At 32.2% G+C, this 14,967-nt stretch overlaps 1 protein-coding gene across 5 annotated transcripts in view; it reads right to left on the reverse strand.

Annotated features, from left to right (window-relative positions):
* Positions 1-12,734: 12,734 nt before the first annotated feature.
* LOC113396323 (integrin alpha-PS2) overlaps positions 12,735-14,967 on the reverse strand; it is a 101,299-nt gene continuing 99,066 nt past the window's right edge. For all 5 annotated transcript variants that reach the window (XM_026634228.2, XM_026634227.2, XM_064215650.1 and 2 more), the window contains one exon: positions 12,735-14,791. In XM_026634228.2, coding sequence (XP_026490013.2) covers positions 14,714-14,791 — 78 coding nt within the window. In that variant the 3' untranslated portion in view covers positions 12,735-14,713. The remainder of the gene's footprint in view (positions 14,792-14,967) is intronic.

Genomic DNA, 14,967 nt, shown 5'->3' on the forward strand with positions numbered 1-14,967 from the left:
TCTCTGGTAAATGAATTGGTCTGTATATGAATGTCGGTCGATAAAATGATAGCGATATGTTTCGGAAGCCGATATTGCTCCGTGGTTCCTAGAAGATTGCTGGGTTAAACCTGAACAATGATCACTGAATTCGCATGAGTTTTAATTTGTGTTTTTAATTCATAATGAATTTCGTGCTCGTGGTTTCGGGAGTTCATCGCTAGGAAACATGAATGTGTTTAACGAAAATACATGTGTCTCACACACCCTTTGGAGAGCCAAGCAGGCAAATTGAGAGGAAGTCTGAGGCTAATAGAGAGTTTTTTATGTAATAGGTTACAAATGTACGTCCTTTTCTGTTTAAAAGGTTTTGATAATATTCCTTCTAGTATGCCAATTTTAATAATAGTAGCGTAAAATGAGCAAAATGATTGATAATGATAAGTTAGAAATGAATTTTATTAGGAAAAGATAACCAACGGTTCAAATGTACATTCACTGAGAAGTATCGGCTAATGATTCAGTAGATTTCAGTGACAAACATAATTAACAACAATTAAATTAATGTATATCCTGCATGGCAATCAACGAATACTCCTCGTTTATCTACGCAATCGATTAGGTATCGACGAGCTCCGTGATCGAGTAGTGTGTACACCGGTTTTCATGGGTACGGCGCTCCAAGGTCCCGGGTTCGATTCCCGGCCGAGTCGATGTAGAAAAAGTTCATTACTTTTCTATATTGGCTTGGGTCTGGGTGTTTGTGGTACCGTCGTTACTTCTGATTTTCCATAACGCTTTAGCTACTTACATTGGGATCACAGTAATGTATATGATGTTGTCCAATATTTATTTATTTATTATTATATTTATAATTTATCGAGTAATTCAACTTATTAATTATGACTTATTAATTATGACTTATTAAAACATCAGATTAAACATAATTAATTGGCACAGCTAAATGTTTTTTGTCGAACATGCAGATTAAGCAAAATAAAAAAAAAAAAACTTTCAAACTCTCGCAATTAGTCCAATAAAGCGAGTGGTATTTTAAAGGAAAAGTCTGAACTGATCAAACGGTAATTAACTTTATCGAGAAGATTCGATAGCGTTGGAAATGTTTTATGATATCTGCATCCAAACCTAAGAAATTTTAGTTTATTTTCTCTAAGATTTTACTAATTAAATGTACCTAAACAACTCAGAAAATATATTATGGATATTCAGTAACACGTTCTGGGCACGCACCGTTGGATTTTCTTGTACTGAATTTATGTACATCTTGTGTTTAATAATTGAATTTTGGTATTACATTGTATTGACATTCTTTAAGGTCAATCTTAAGTTATGAACTATGTGCATTTATAAACAAATTGACGTATCTTCAATGGTTTTATCCATTATTTTCATATCAGAAAAAAAATCAATGATAATAATTTATACATATTATAGAGCCTCTAATTAAGGCAAAACTTAAAAAAATACTGCTTATTTCTTCCATCACACCGATATAGCGTAAAGGACAATATGAATATGAAAAATATTTCGCATTTTGCGGCAGTGTAACATGTTTTAGCAATGGGCTTTCTAATGCTGCACCCTGGGGGCCTGATAAAAGTCCGACCGTAGTATTTGTAAGTGTACAATTGTGCGATTGTTCGATGTTGGGGACGATAGTTTAAAACTTGCTGTTATTATAAATAATTAAATATATATGTATATATTTAAAAGCGAAAACTTAAACCCTCTTAACGGTCTGTTGCTATTCGCACTGTACTAAGAGCATTCTTTTAAATTAAACATTTCGGTACGAACTACGAAGCCGCATTCAGTTAAAGGTAAATTATTTTAGGAAATAAAGTATTGACACCTAATCTGGTTACTACGGCTAAACCGAGAACTTTTAATTAAAAGCTATTAAAGCGTCTGCTCAAGGCGAAAAATTGGTGACTCTTTCAAAGTGTACCGAACGTATAAGGTATTTTAAAGTTTTAGAATTTATATAATTATACTGAATATTCTCTATGAACTAATAATAATTCTTCTTCTTCAGAATCTTCAACGAACTGGTGATATCGTTTCTCAAAAATAATCACAACAAAACATCTCAGACTGTTTTATATTCACGCCTTCATGCCAACATTATAAATATTGATCAACAAACATTTTAGAAATAAAGGGTAGTAAAAAGGACAAAAGCAAATGTCAACCGAATCCACCTACTTGATAATGTAAGAGCCAAAACACACGGAACATTTATCACTTGTGGTCTATATTCGTACATTTTTTTTTTGTTCGAAATTATATTCTGTTTGTAAAACTGTGTTCTATCAAATAATTTGAATTAAATTTAAACTTGGTAAATACGTCAATTTTCGATATTAACGTGGATTAATTTTTTTTATATAATTAAAATCAAAATATACATTTGAATCGTCATTTTACAGAATTATATTAAAAGTAAATTGGGCAGTTTATAGAAGCCGGCAACAATTTGATAAAGCTAAATTAAAAATACGTTGCTGAAATGGAGAATGTTATTCTACAGCAGACGATTTAACATTAACGTTTTTAAGACTTAATTTAGTTAACTTTAAGACTTAAATTTTTATCTATTTTTATATTACAAAGGAGAGCTGTCCGATCTATTCAAAATCCTGGAACTAGAGACTCGCTTTGAGTGTTCTTAACAAAGTAGGAATTCTCACTGTTGTGTCACAATATGTTTACAACATTGTTATGTATGTTCACAATAACATTGATAGAATCAGTGATAATCGTTGTATGAACACGAGACATAAGGATAAGCTTATAACGCCTGGTTTCCGACTACATTAATAAATATGGCATATTATTCAACACCAGATTATAAAGATGATAAAGTGGAGCTAATATACTGCTAACACTGTCAGGCAGGATATTTTATATCCCGCCTGACAGTATTTAACTAACATAATGTATTTCGAATGTTGGAAAAGAGTAATTAGTCAGTTACTTACCAGTTTTTCTCAGGAGGTTCTACGTTCCGGACCATTGGTTGGTCCGGAACGTAGAACCGGACAGCTCTCCTTTGTAATATAAAAATAGATAAAAATTTAAGTCTTAAAGTTAACTAAATTAAGTCTTAAAAACGTTAATGTTAAATCGTCTGCTGTAGAATAACATTCTCCATTTCAGCAACGTATTTTTAATTTAGCTTTATCAAATTGTTGCCGGCTTCTATAAACTGCCCAACTTGTAACAAAGTTCCAGAAGCAAGTTGGGACTTGTTCATGAAGGCTTGTTCAGAACTTCCATAGGCTTTATTAACTACGTCCTGTCAATGACTTTACACGTGTGATCACATTAATATTGCTCTAGTATATTGTTCCTTATAACAATTAAAATAAGATTGAAGCAAGTTAATCACGTCATTTGTAGGACCATGATCATAAATCGTGTTGTTTTTGGATAATAGTCCTTATTACTGTTACGATAAGGTAATATATATGAGTATACAAAACTCTTGTTCGTTCCTTAAACTTTGACGAACAGTTTGGTTCATACATACGTAAGCAGAGCTTCGGTCTTAGACCCTAGTTAATGATATCAATCACTTCAACTTCTACCAAACAATCATAGTAATACTTATGTCTTTACGGTATTTTCTTTAACAGCTGATCATGAGATGAATTGAAATTGATTTTGATTTATTACAAAAGTTACACCATCAAGTTATCACTAAGCACTTAAAATTAATATCTTATGTGGGTAACATTCAAAGTGATACGTCTTTAAAGGTGTAAACAATATTGACCTCCAAAAATATTTTTGATATAGTTTATATAAACCAAACTAACCTATGTAAAATATAAAAATTAAATTTTAATAACTAAGTAGTAATTAAAATTAAGACAACAAAGATAAAATACTGTACTGAGGAATATAAAAGCAAATTAGAAAATTTAAAAAAGAAAAAGAATGATTGAAAAAAACTAATTAAATAATTATGTACAACACACTTTATTAGTAACGGAATAGGAAGGTTTTGGAAAACAAGCATCTATTCTACATATTGAGTCGCATTGGATTTAATATTAATAAAATCAAAAAATCAAAAATCAAAGTCAAAATATACTTTATTCAAGTAGGCTTTTACAAGCACTTTTGAATCGTCATTTAACATACTATTTAAAGTAAAGCTACCACCGGTTCGGAATGTAGATTCTACCGAGAAGAACCGTCAAACTCTTTTTCAACATCTAAAAATACAGTCGTGTTAGTTAAATACAATTATATAAGTATGTCTTGTAAATTAAATCAATCAATTATAAAATAATCACACGGGTACAATAAGGATCTTAATTAGATTGCGATCAAAAGTAAAATTTAAAATTCTTGTTTTCTTCTTCCGACTACGAAAGTTGAACAAATCTTGACTCTGCTTATTGATGAAAACCGCTTTAAAATCCTTTACGTAGTTTAATATATCGCGTACGACGCCGGGAAGCGCCTAATTTCTATAAAGCATTTTTAACTGAGTATGTTCAACACTCTCTCTTATGAATCTTAACTCCCATCGCTTTATTAGGTATTTAGCGAACATACATATATCTAATATTTTTCTAACCACCACTGTGCAAGTGTGCAACGTCGTATTGTCGCGTTTAGTTCAAAAGGCTAAATCAGCCAGTGTAATTTTAGGCACATTAGACATAACCTCAAAGATTTCATAGTTGATGGGGCTTTCTTTATGATGTAAGGTGTATTTAAGGACTGAGATTGCCTTAGCAATATAATGTTTAATAATTAAATAAATAGTGAGTCTAACTTAAGTACATTAGTAATTTACCGAATTAGAATCAGCGACCACAAACTAGAATCCTTATCTTCAAAGTATAGTGTAAAAACTAACTACCAATCCTAGAATATTATATTGATATCACAAAGGCAAGTATATTAAGTTATTGAATACAGAAACCGCAACCACTAAGCCGTCCTAGCTTACCGGACAGGTCATGATATCGTCCTATTCAATATTTGTCAGTTTGAATATATCTATTTAAAAAGTAGTAATTGTCTATGGGGAAATCAAGTATTTGAATAGTTTCTATATTTTTTGACAGTACGACGAACACCTATAATGAGTAATATCTATGCTGGATAGTATATTAATACTTACTAGTGGTCGCCCCTTGCTCGAAATTCAACAGTAATTCATTGCTAATAAAATATTCGATGCGAATATAATAATAATACATTCGAAAGATACGTCGGAAAAATGAGGTTCAACTGGACGATACGTGGTCACTACCACAATAAAAGAAAATTCAAATGTAAAAAAAAATGTCCTGTCTTGAAAAATTTTTTGACATGACGTGTGTTGTCATTGGCAGTATGCACGTTAACTATGAATGTTGCATATTAAATTATGTTGATATACATATGTGTTAAACGTGTCGTAGTGTGTAATGTTTTTTTTTAAATTATTTTAATGTATTCTAATGCACCTCCGTCACTGTTTTATTGGTAAAAAAGGGAAACATAGTTTTGCTTCACGTATTAATATACAGATATAGTATTAATACGTATATTATAAGTATATATTAGTTATATATTAAGTATAATATAATTAACCTCCTGACACCTCACGTACTTTATAAAGTGCTAAATAAACCGTTCCCTAAAGGCCGAATATTTTTGAACTTCTTATTTCGACAATGGACGACCGTCCTTCATGTAGCATCAATTCCCGAGTGTTTGTTTTCTCCCGCTAAAAAAGTATTGGTTACATGGTTGCTTATAGCCAATTAAATTTAAGCAATGGCGATAGTTTGTCCTTGGAGTTCGATAGAAATGTCTTACCTAGTGGCTGGCACTCTTGCGACAAATGCTCAGGAGTTCATAGGGATGGCGGCACGTGGCCGACGAAGTAAGTAAAACTTAAAATATTTTTGTTAAATTCACTTGTTTTAATGTACATTTTTTATAGAAATGCAAATTATTAAACATTCTTTGGAATTCACGTACTTTTTGGGAGAAATAAAAAATAACAAAGTAAATAAACGGTCGTAAATAAATTAAACCTATAGAAAATCACTTCGTTCGTAATTCATGTTTTAAGTATATGGAATTGATCTTACGTATATCACTTTCGGCGTTAATACTAAAAGTAGTAATAACATTATTTTTAGCGTTACGAGCCAACGGTTAAATAACTCCGGTTATGAAGACTCGCGTGAAGATAAAGATTTCGTTGAGGCTTTTACCAATGAATCCCGATCGTCGGCAGATGAAGACTCGAGCGACAGTTACGCAAGCGACGATAGCAAGTTCTCATAAAGACATATTTCATTTAAAATGTTAATTAATAATATGTTAGACACTTATATAATATTGTTCCTAGTTGAATAGAAAGATCTCAATTAGATTGAGATATTAAGTTGTTTTTGTTAAAATAAATTATTTGAATTTAATTAAAGATCTCACGAAAAAGCATGAAAAATGAGATTGTTGATTGGGCAGTCTTATGACTATTTATTATTATTTTAATAAAAATAAATAAATATGTTTATGTTTGGTTCTTAATTTGTGACCTTATATTAAATTATATGAACAAATTGAATAATTTGTTTTACTTATACAATTAACCTACTCATGCCTTAATGACCTAAAGACCTTTATAAAGGACAAAAAATATCTAAACACAATTATGCTCAATGTCTTTGTCAAATAATATTAAGAAACATTTGTTTTAGTGAAAACTCGGAAAAAACGTTAGTTTATGTTTTATTTAACTGGCAACATCTCGGCCTTTGCAACAAAAACAGTTAAATGCTTTGTAAAGTACATTCGGCCGTAGTTGCAAGTGATTTCAGAAAATGCTCAAGTGTCAGGAGGTTAAGAGATAAGACTAAAGACTTAAGTAATAATATTGTATTGAAAAAAAAAAACAACTTAAGAACGAAAGGGTTAACAGACAATAAACCAAATCGATATCACTCTGATCACGTTCCGTTAAATAGAAACAGATTAATTTCTTCCACTGGATTATTACGGCGTCCCGCACGTGTATCGGGTAGTGAGTAGTGGATATTGGGTAAGGGGTAGTCGGAAAGGGGGTAGACAATAAAGAATATTGACACAATAACTAGCTCCACTCGCACGCTTGCACCAGACTGGAATATTAGATCGGCCATCGTGTGACCATTGTCTTTGTAAATTATATGTACGATTTTTTATCCGATTTCGTATTTGGACCGTGTTGTGTATTTACCAAATCACCGAGGCACTAATAAAAGTTGTTAAGATTTAAAAGTGACAACAAATTTTATAGTCACAGTAACCTTGTTAAATTGTATGTGTATATATAATGATAATGATTGACTTTTTATTTGAAAGATATTATATTTTTATTTTTGTTTGTGAAACAGTCACGTTCACTTTTAATGGAAATCCTGACATAATATGTAGTGTTCACAGATCTATAATAACATATTCATTAGTATTAAATTTTTATTTTATATAAATATATATTATCTGTGTATCTATGCATCATCTCGAGTGACATACGTCGCGAAAGCGCGGGAAAATAAGATGTATAAAAATGGCACAGCGAGCTGATATTTAACTATAATATCTATGTAATCTAATTGGTAAATCGACCTTACATGTGAACATTAAGCTCAAGCTTTCATTAGAGAGTCGACGAATCAAAATGCGTGATGTTTCCTACCATAGAGTAAGTGTTGCTATAATTTTTTTTTACTATTATTTGAAAAAAAATATCGTGATCTTCAAATGTCCTAATTTCATGTCGTTTAAAAGTATTCCATTCAATTATTTTAACTAGTGAATTTATAATACTACGTTATAACATTAGAGATTCGACGTATACGTTTCATAATGTACCTTACAAACTTAAGGCTGAATTATAACGAAAATATAAAAATATTTTGCCTTTTCTAATATTGTTTTTTTTTTTTTATGATACAATGGACACACTCTTGTACGGGAACACAACACTAGGGGAATCCGAAACGAGCTCTTAATAATGTTCCCTATGATATCGCCTCACTATTGCTAAATGGTTTGCCTGCGTATATCAGATTTATGGACAGCTTTTACAATTTACACCCTAATGTCGATTGCATAGAGTCGAATATATATTTCACTTTGTGAACACCGGAAAAATTTAATAGTAAAGTATTTCATAACGAGTCTGTAGCGTGATAATTTTTCCACGTGGTCTAATCACGTCGATTGTAGGTTTTAAATAATTGTAGTTGTACATTATTTTTCGTATTTCGTATGGATTTGACCTGATGGAAAGTGGTTACCACCGCCCATGGATATCTGCAACGCCGGGGGGCTTGCAGGTGCGTTGCGGGCCTTTAAGAAATGAGTACGCTCTTTTCTTGAAGGTTCCCAAGTCGTATCGATTGGGAAAACCCGCCGGCGAAAGCTGGTTCCATAGAGTGGTTGTGCAAGGCAGAAAATGCCTTAAGAATCACGCTGTTGTGGATATCCGGACATCATCAAGTGACAATATTTAACTTTACACATTCCCAAAAATACAAAACATAGGAAACTTTTAAAACATAACAAGTTTAATAGGAAAAAAAATACACCAAAACCTTTCTCCAACTCCCGATAAAACATCATAATCTTTCGAAACATTATTAAAACATTTACATATAAAACGTTAAGCTGTTGTTTTCGTAGCGACGCTCGTAGCTCAGTAATTGGCTCGTTTCCACGTCTGTTTTTTTTACTGATGGTACTCATATTATCCCGTCTAGATTCTCGCCGGCTCCGTCCTTTGTTAACGTAGGAGATAAGATACTGTTATGTTCTGTTTTTATCTCCTAACGAATCTAATTTGCGAGATATTTTATTTATCGAAGTTCAAAGTTGTTATAACACAATATTTTCTTTAATGAATACGGTTCAATGGACTCGTTTATTGCAACTGATTGTAATTGTGACAAAATTCTATAGCTTAGTTTCTCATTTAACGGTCTTAGTGATACTGATGATGATGTCCTCTTGACCATTTTTTCCCACAACGACTATTTTCAAGGGAGAATAGTTATCTACACAGGAGTGTATTATAGTGCCCATGTATATGTGCACTCTGATTTTCCTCACATTCATAATCCGATGGGTCGGATGTTATTCAGCTGGAGGATCAATAGCTTTTACGTTCTCTCTGAGACCACATTTCAAACTTCCTTTGAGAAAAAAAAACAACATGTATTAGCATTTTCAGATTCGGTATAAGCAAAGTAAATAGTAGGAAGTGTATCCAGAAACGCGTCTAAACTCGCAAAGGAGCTCTTGCAGTAAGATCTGTTCTTTTATGTTTACGAGTTATGCAATGAGTATAATATAATATTTTAATTAATTTGGTAGTTTAATTTGTTATTGAAGGTAATAATCACGAGGGCTTATTTAATTTTAATCACAAATCTATCAAATATTTTTCGTTCGCGACAACATATTATTCCAAAAATAAATAACAATAACTTCTGATCTATGATTTATGACTTTTCGTGTTCAAAATGGCGTCATTTGTGTCACTGTTACCATCGTTTTTTTTTAGCTTTTGGTTTTGCCACGTTCCGTATCTTCACGCGATGTCTCCACTCGCATGCTTTCTGATAACCTATTTTTATGTGTTATTGAAACTGTATTAATGTTAAAGCAGATTATAAAACAAAAGGCAGACTGAACTCGCGGAACATGATAAATACCTAATATCACTAAAAAATATAATAAAAACTAAAAAAGGCTATAATACTGTTAATAAATAAAATAAGCCTGGACTCTTGACTTAAATGTTTATATTTAACGTGCAATACATCCTTCTCCGACTATATATATTGTAAATAATGTCAACGCTTCATCAGAACCCATCGAGACACCACCAACCTTATAAGAGATTTTGTTTTTATTACACAATGTATAAAATATATATATTCATTTTTATTTGTATTTATCGGTTTCTGAATAAATGTATTAACCGAAATTTAATGATTAATTTCATTAATTCCCTTTAGAGATTAGAGACAGCAAATAAACAAACCGAATAACGAAATGGCCCGTCGAGGTGATTTCATTTCCGCTCTGGAGCTAAGGTCGATTAGACAGACTGACGTTTGAGAAAGCGGCGAACTAAGATTTACGTATTTCGTTAGTGTAGCGTTAGAAAAAAAAATCGTCGAATTGTAAATATAAGTTTAGGTGATTTTATTTCATATTTTAAAAGAATAATTTTACGTCTCTCCGTATATTTGCGAAGAGCGGACTTAGTATGTGAATTATCTTTAAGCAGTTCCTTTATCTACTCTTAACATTGTATTTGTTAGTGTTTTCACGCAGTAAAAGAGACTATTTGGAGAATACTTTTTATCTTTTATATACGAAGAGAGGTAAAAATAAGTTAGTTAATATATTAAATATAATTAATAATACATTCAGCACCCAATAAGACACCTGAGGAAAATAGGTTTTGTGAGATTTTTACCCGACCCGTGCCGTTCGCTATTCGAGACTTGGCGGAGTTTTCCATTGAGAGTAAAAGAGACTTTTGCCAACATGACATGGACATTTACAGTTATAATATATTATTAAATTAATTCCGTCTCAAAATCAATGTTAAATGCTGAAAAATCATTTGCAATACTAATAAGTTATTGTAATGCGTGTACACATTGCAAATATTAAACTCTGTGTTGTGTGTGCACCTACGGACATTTCACGATTGTGATTTGCGGTGAGTTTCGATTTTATCTTTATAGCACAGCTACAGTTTCTGTGATATCATTTTAATAAGTATATTACATAGTTATTCTTAAATTTTGGACACTTTTTAATTAGAAAATGAAGCTTAATAATTATAGTTTAACAATAAAAGTCCCATTTTATGCTAACGGTATTCAGTAAAAGCTAATTTAATCGGTCGGCTGCTGGCGTCAGTTTATCTCCAGCCGATGTAATCGAAAACAACTGGGAGGCCAACAGACCGCGATCTTTAAAGTTGGCGACTCTGTACAGACGCCTTCTGAAGGCACTTAGTGCGCGACTTTACCAAAGATGCTAAGTTAATAGACTGATTTTTGGTAACCAACACTTTATATGTTATATATATCTGCTATTTCGAGTGGCTAGATATAAGGCAGCAGATGTGTAAGGTTCAACCCCCATAAAAAAATAACTTCTAGTTTTTCTGTAGAAAAATTCTCAGTAACAGCCCAGATTCTGAAAGTTGAAAGTGTCCCGTACCTTGGAAACCACGTAAAACCTTTTGTTAGTTAGTCTTGCGCCTGAACTCTCCGTTTTGTCGGATTTGCCGTCCTATCGGATAATGAGATTAATACAGCGTACATCTGAGTCTGAGCGCATCTCTGTGCACTATAATGTCCTGCTCAGTCAGTTTGTTTCTTTTGAGATTAACCGCTGTGGCCGAAATCATTCAGGACATCAACAACATCATCAACTTCTGCTATTGCTAGAAATCACCATTGTACTTGTTACTATAGTCTTATTTAGTGAAAGGAAGATATTACTTGATCTTTGTTCAAGCCTGTCTGGGTAGGTACCACCCACTCATCAGTTATTCTACCGCCAAACAGCAGTACTGAGTATAGTTGTGTTCCGGTTTGAAGGGTGAGTGAGCCAGTGTTACTATAGGCACAAGGGACTTAACATCGTAGTTCCCAAGGTTGGTGGCGCATAGGTGATGTAAGGAATGGTTGATATTTTTTACAGCGCCTTTGTCAATGGGCGATAGTGATCACTTACCATCAGGTGGCCCATTTACTAGTTGCTGAAACTGACTGGGTGGTGAGGTAAGATGAAGATCATAGCAAAATTAACAATGTGTAGTCTCTATTATGATTCTTATAACACAATATAATTATGACATTTAGAAGAAGTTTTTGTATCAATGATGTTGTAGTCTGTACATTGTGAGTTTGAAGTACTTCTTTATTTTTGAATGGGTTTATGTAATTTTTGAGATAATTAGTTTGCGTGTCTCTTCTAAGTATGTATTGGATATGGTATATTTTACTGTTCCAAGTTCGAAATCTCGTTTTTATATGTTGAGTAACTTAAAAAACATCAGCTACATTGAAATTTGGAAAAGATAGGATACTCACATGCAAGTAAGAAGGGTAGATACCTCGTTACAAGAACCGTTAATAAATTCTAACCGATTGATACAAAATCAAATTTAGAACAGCACCTTTATTAGAATTTGCAGACTGAAGGGCAAAGCAGCCGCAACTAGCCGTAGACATTGCCGCCGTAAGAATTTTTTAACATTTCTTATATTACCAATACGTCACCAAACTTGGTTACTAATTTATGTCCAATGTGTCTCTAGTTACACTGTCTCGCTCACCCTTCAAATCGAAACACCAAAATACTAAGTATTACTGTTCGGCGAAAGAATATCTGGTGACTAGGAGGTACCTGTGTGGGCTACACCCATGGTTCTAGTTGAACGAAACCGAGTTTTAACGGTGTCGACAAATTCGATAGCAACTGTTACCTTTGATTCAGAGAAACTACTCACTTTATAATACTGAGCATACATATTACGGGTTCAATAATAAAGAAGACAAATTCTTCTTCAGACATGTTTCATTCACGAATGAAAAAAAACTATTTCATTCATATATGTATATCATTGAAACATGTTTCACTGATATCACTACGACTGGGTTTTTAGGGGGTTTTTTTATACAAGAAAATAAAAACAATGCTTAATTAAAAACAAAAAAATTTATTACATTAAATTTTTTTTTTTGGTAAATGCAAATTACCCAGAAAACAACCAAAATGTATGATACATACAATAATATTATGACATCCACAGTTTTAGTTCCTCATTAACTTATAAGTAGAAGCGGAATTCTTATTAATTAATACGAATTATAAGAAATAAATAATAATTAATTATAAAAATTAACAATGGCGTCGCTAGCGCTAGTTAATTATATTTTTACTAACATTTTCTCACAGAATTTTTTACACGGGTAACATTTTTATTAATTCACACACTTCTGATTATAAAATGTCATATTGTACGAGTTATTCAAAATAATGTGCCCAGAGTAGGTTTTAATTTTCCTTTCTTAACATTATTAAGTACGCGCTTTAATACAAAACGAATTAACGTTCTCTATTTAAAGATATATTGTTTTATATTCTGTGAAAAAATGCTAAAAATTCGAAATATTATTCTAATATATTTACATTAATATAGTTAATTAGAAACTGGCAGTTTTCAGAAGGCACGCATTCGTAAAGCACAAGTGTTAATTACTTTAAAGGCACAACTATTAAAATACTAAGTTTAATCTTGCTATGAAAATAAAAACTTGGCATGGCTGCCTATAAATTGAGAAACTTGCGCACAATGAGAATAATTATACGGTCGGATTTGAGTACAATATTATTATATAAGTGACACAAAGTACATGTCCATCAGGTGTAAAGAGTTGTATAAATAGCCTATGATTTATTTTTTAATTGTAAAAACAGCTATAAAATGTTCGCGATAATTGTACTACCAATAATGTGCGCTTAGCTTAACAGCTACAAAGGTCTACTTATTGTGTCTAAATGTGATGTTTTTTATATATTAATAATAGATATGTTATTGCGATATGATTTTTAAATAAGGCACTTTATATCTAACATTATACTGAATTTTAAATATTTATTTATTACATTCGAATATTTACATTATTTTAAATATAATTATTGCTAATCAAAGCGTTCGATTCAATGCCTTCTAAAATATTATTTTTTAATGAGAATGAAGATTCGTTAGTACGAAAATATTAATATTTTTGTTCAGCTACAACCACATCGTCTCATTTGAAAGTAAACCTAATTTATAATATTATAGATCACATTTTACAAAAACACTCATACATTTTTGTCACGTGTATCACACTCGTGTATAAATTTTTATACTTTTTATTTTATATTCTATATCTAATATGGCGTAAATACCGACGTGATTCATGTTTCATTATCGTGACTAGTAATACGTTATGTTATATTATATATTGTAATATTTTACCTTAAAACATTTTTGGGCAAAAATATTTAAGGTATCTTTTACAAAAATAAAATCGAATATAAATCTCATGAGGCATTATTATTTTGTCCTTTGTCTGTTATATACATTTTATAATGAAATTAACTTTTTATAAAAAAAGGATCAATTCGTAATATTGCAACTTTGAGATGCATTATATATATATTTCTATTAATTATATATTTTTTTACAAATTCTTATAAGATTTCTTCGAAGAAGTAATGAAATGTATGATAGGTAATTTTATAAATGGCCGCCGTCATAACTGTCAATTGTCACCACAGATTAAAAAAATATTATTAAAAACAAATATTGTTCGCCAACAGATTATAAACTGGTAAGATTCATTATTAATTCATTACCATTACGATAATTTCGCAAAGATTCTATTGTTTAAAATGTTTCGTGGCGTCAATATCTGTTCATGCTAGTAGAGTCCTGACTGGTGATGTCACTCGCGGCATCGGTCGAGCTGGAATCTGTGGCGTCCGCGTCAGAGGTGGGGTCGACGTCAGAGATGGCGTTGACATCAGAGGTGGCATTGACGTCAGAGGTGGCGTCGACGTCGGAGGTCGAGTCACCTTCGGAGGTGGCGCCCGTGTCGCTGGCGAGGCCGAGATCAGTGGTTGGATATCAAAGATGCTCGTCGCGACCGTTCAGAGGTTGTCGCTCGGTGTGGTCCGAGGGCCGGTTACGTTTGAAGAATCCGCACTAAAAGTGAATTCAATTCGATAAAGACACAACAATTTACACACATAGACACACAAAGATACCATAAAATACATTCATTATGAAACATTAAAATTGAAAACGATTATAACAAATCGCCACTGAGCCCGATCTTCGGCCCTCGAGCGCCTTAGGGGAGGCCGACTTTTCGACTAGGC

The sequence above is a fragment of the Vanessa tameamea genome, chromosome 8, assembly GCF_037043105.1.
Source record: "Vanessa tameamea isolate UH-Manoa-2023 chromosome 8, ilVanTame1 primary haplotype, whole genome shotgun sequence".
Lineage (NCBI taxonomy): Eukaryota > Metazoa > Arthropoda > Insecta > Lepidoptera > Nymphalidae > Vanessa > Vanessa tameamea.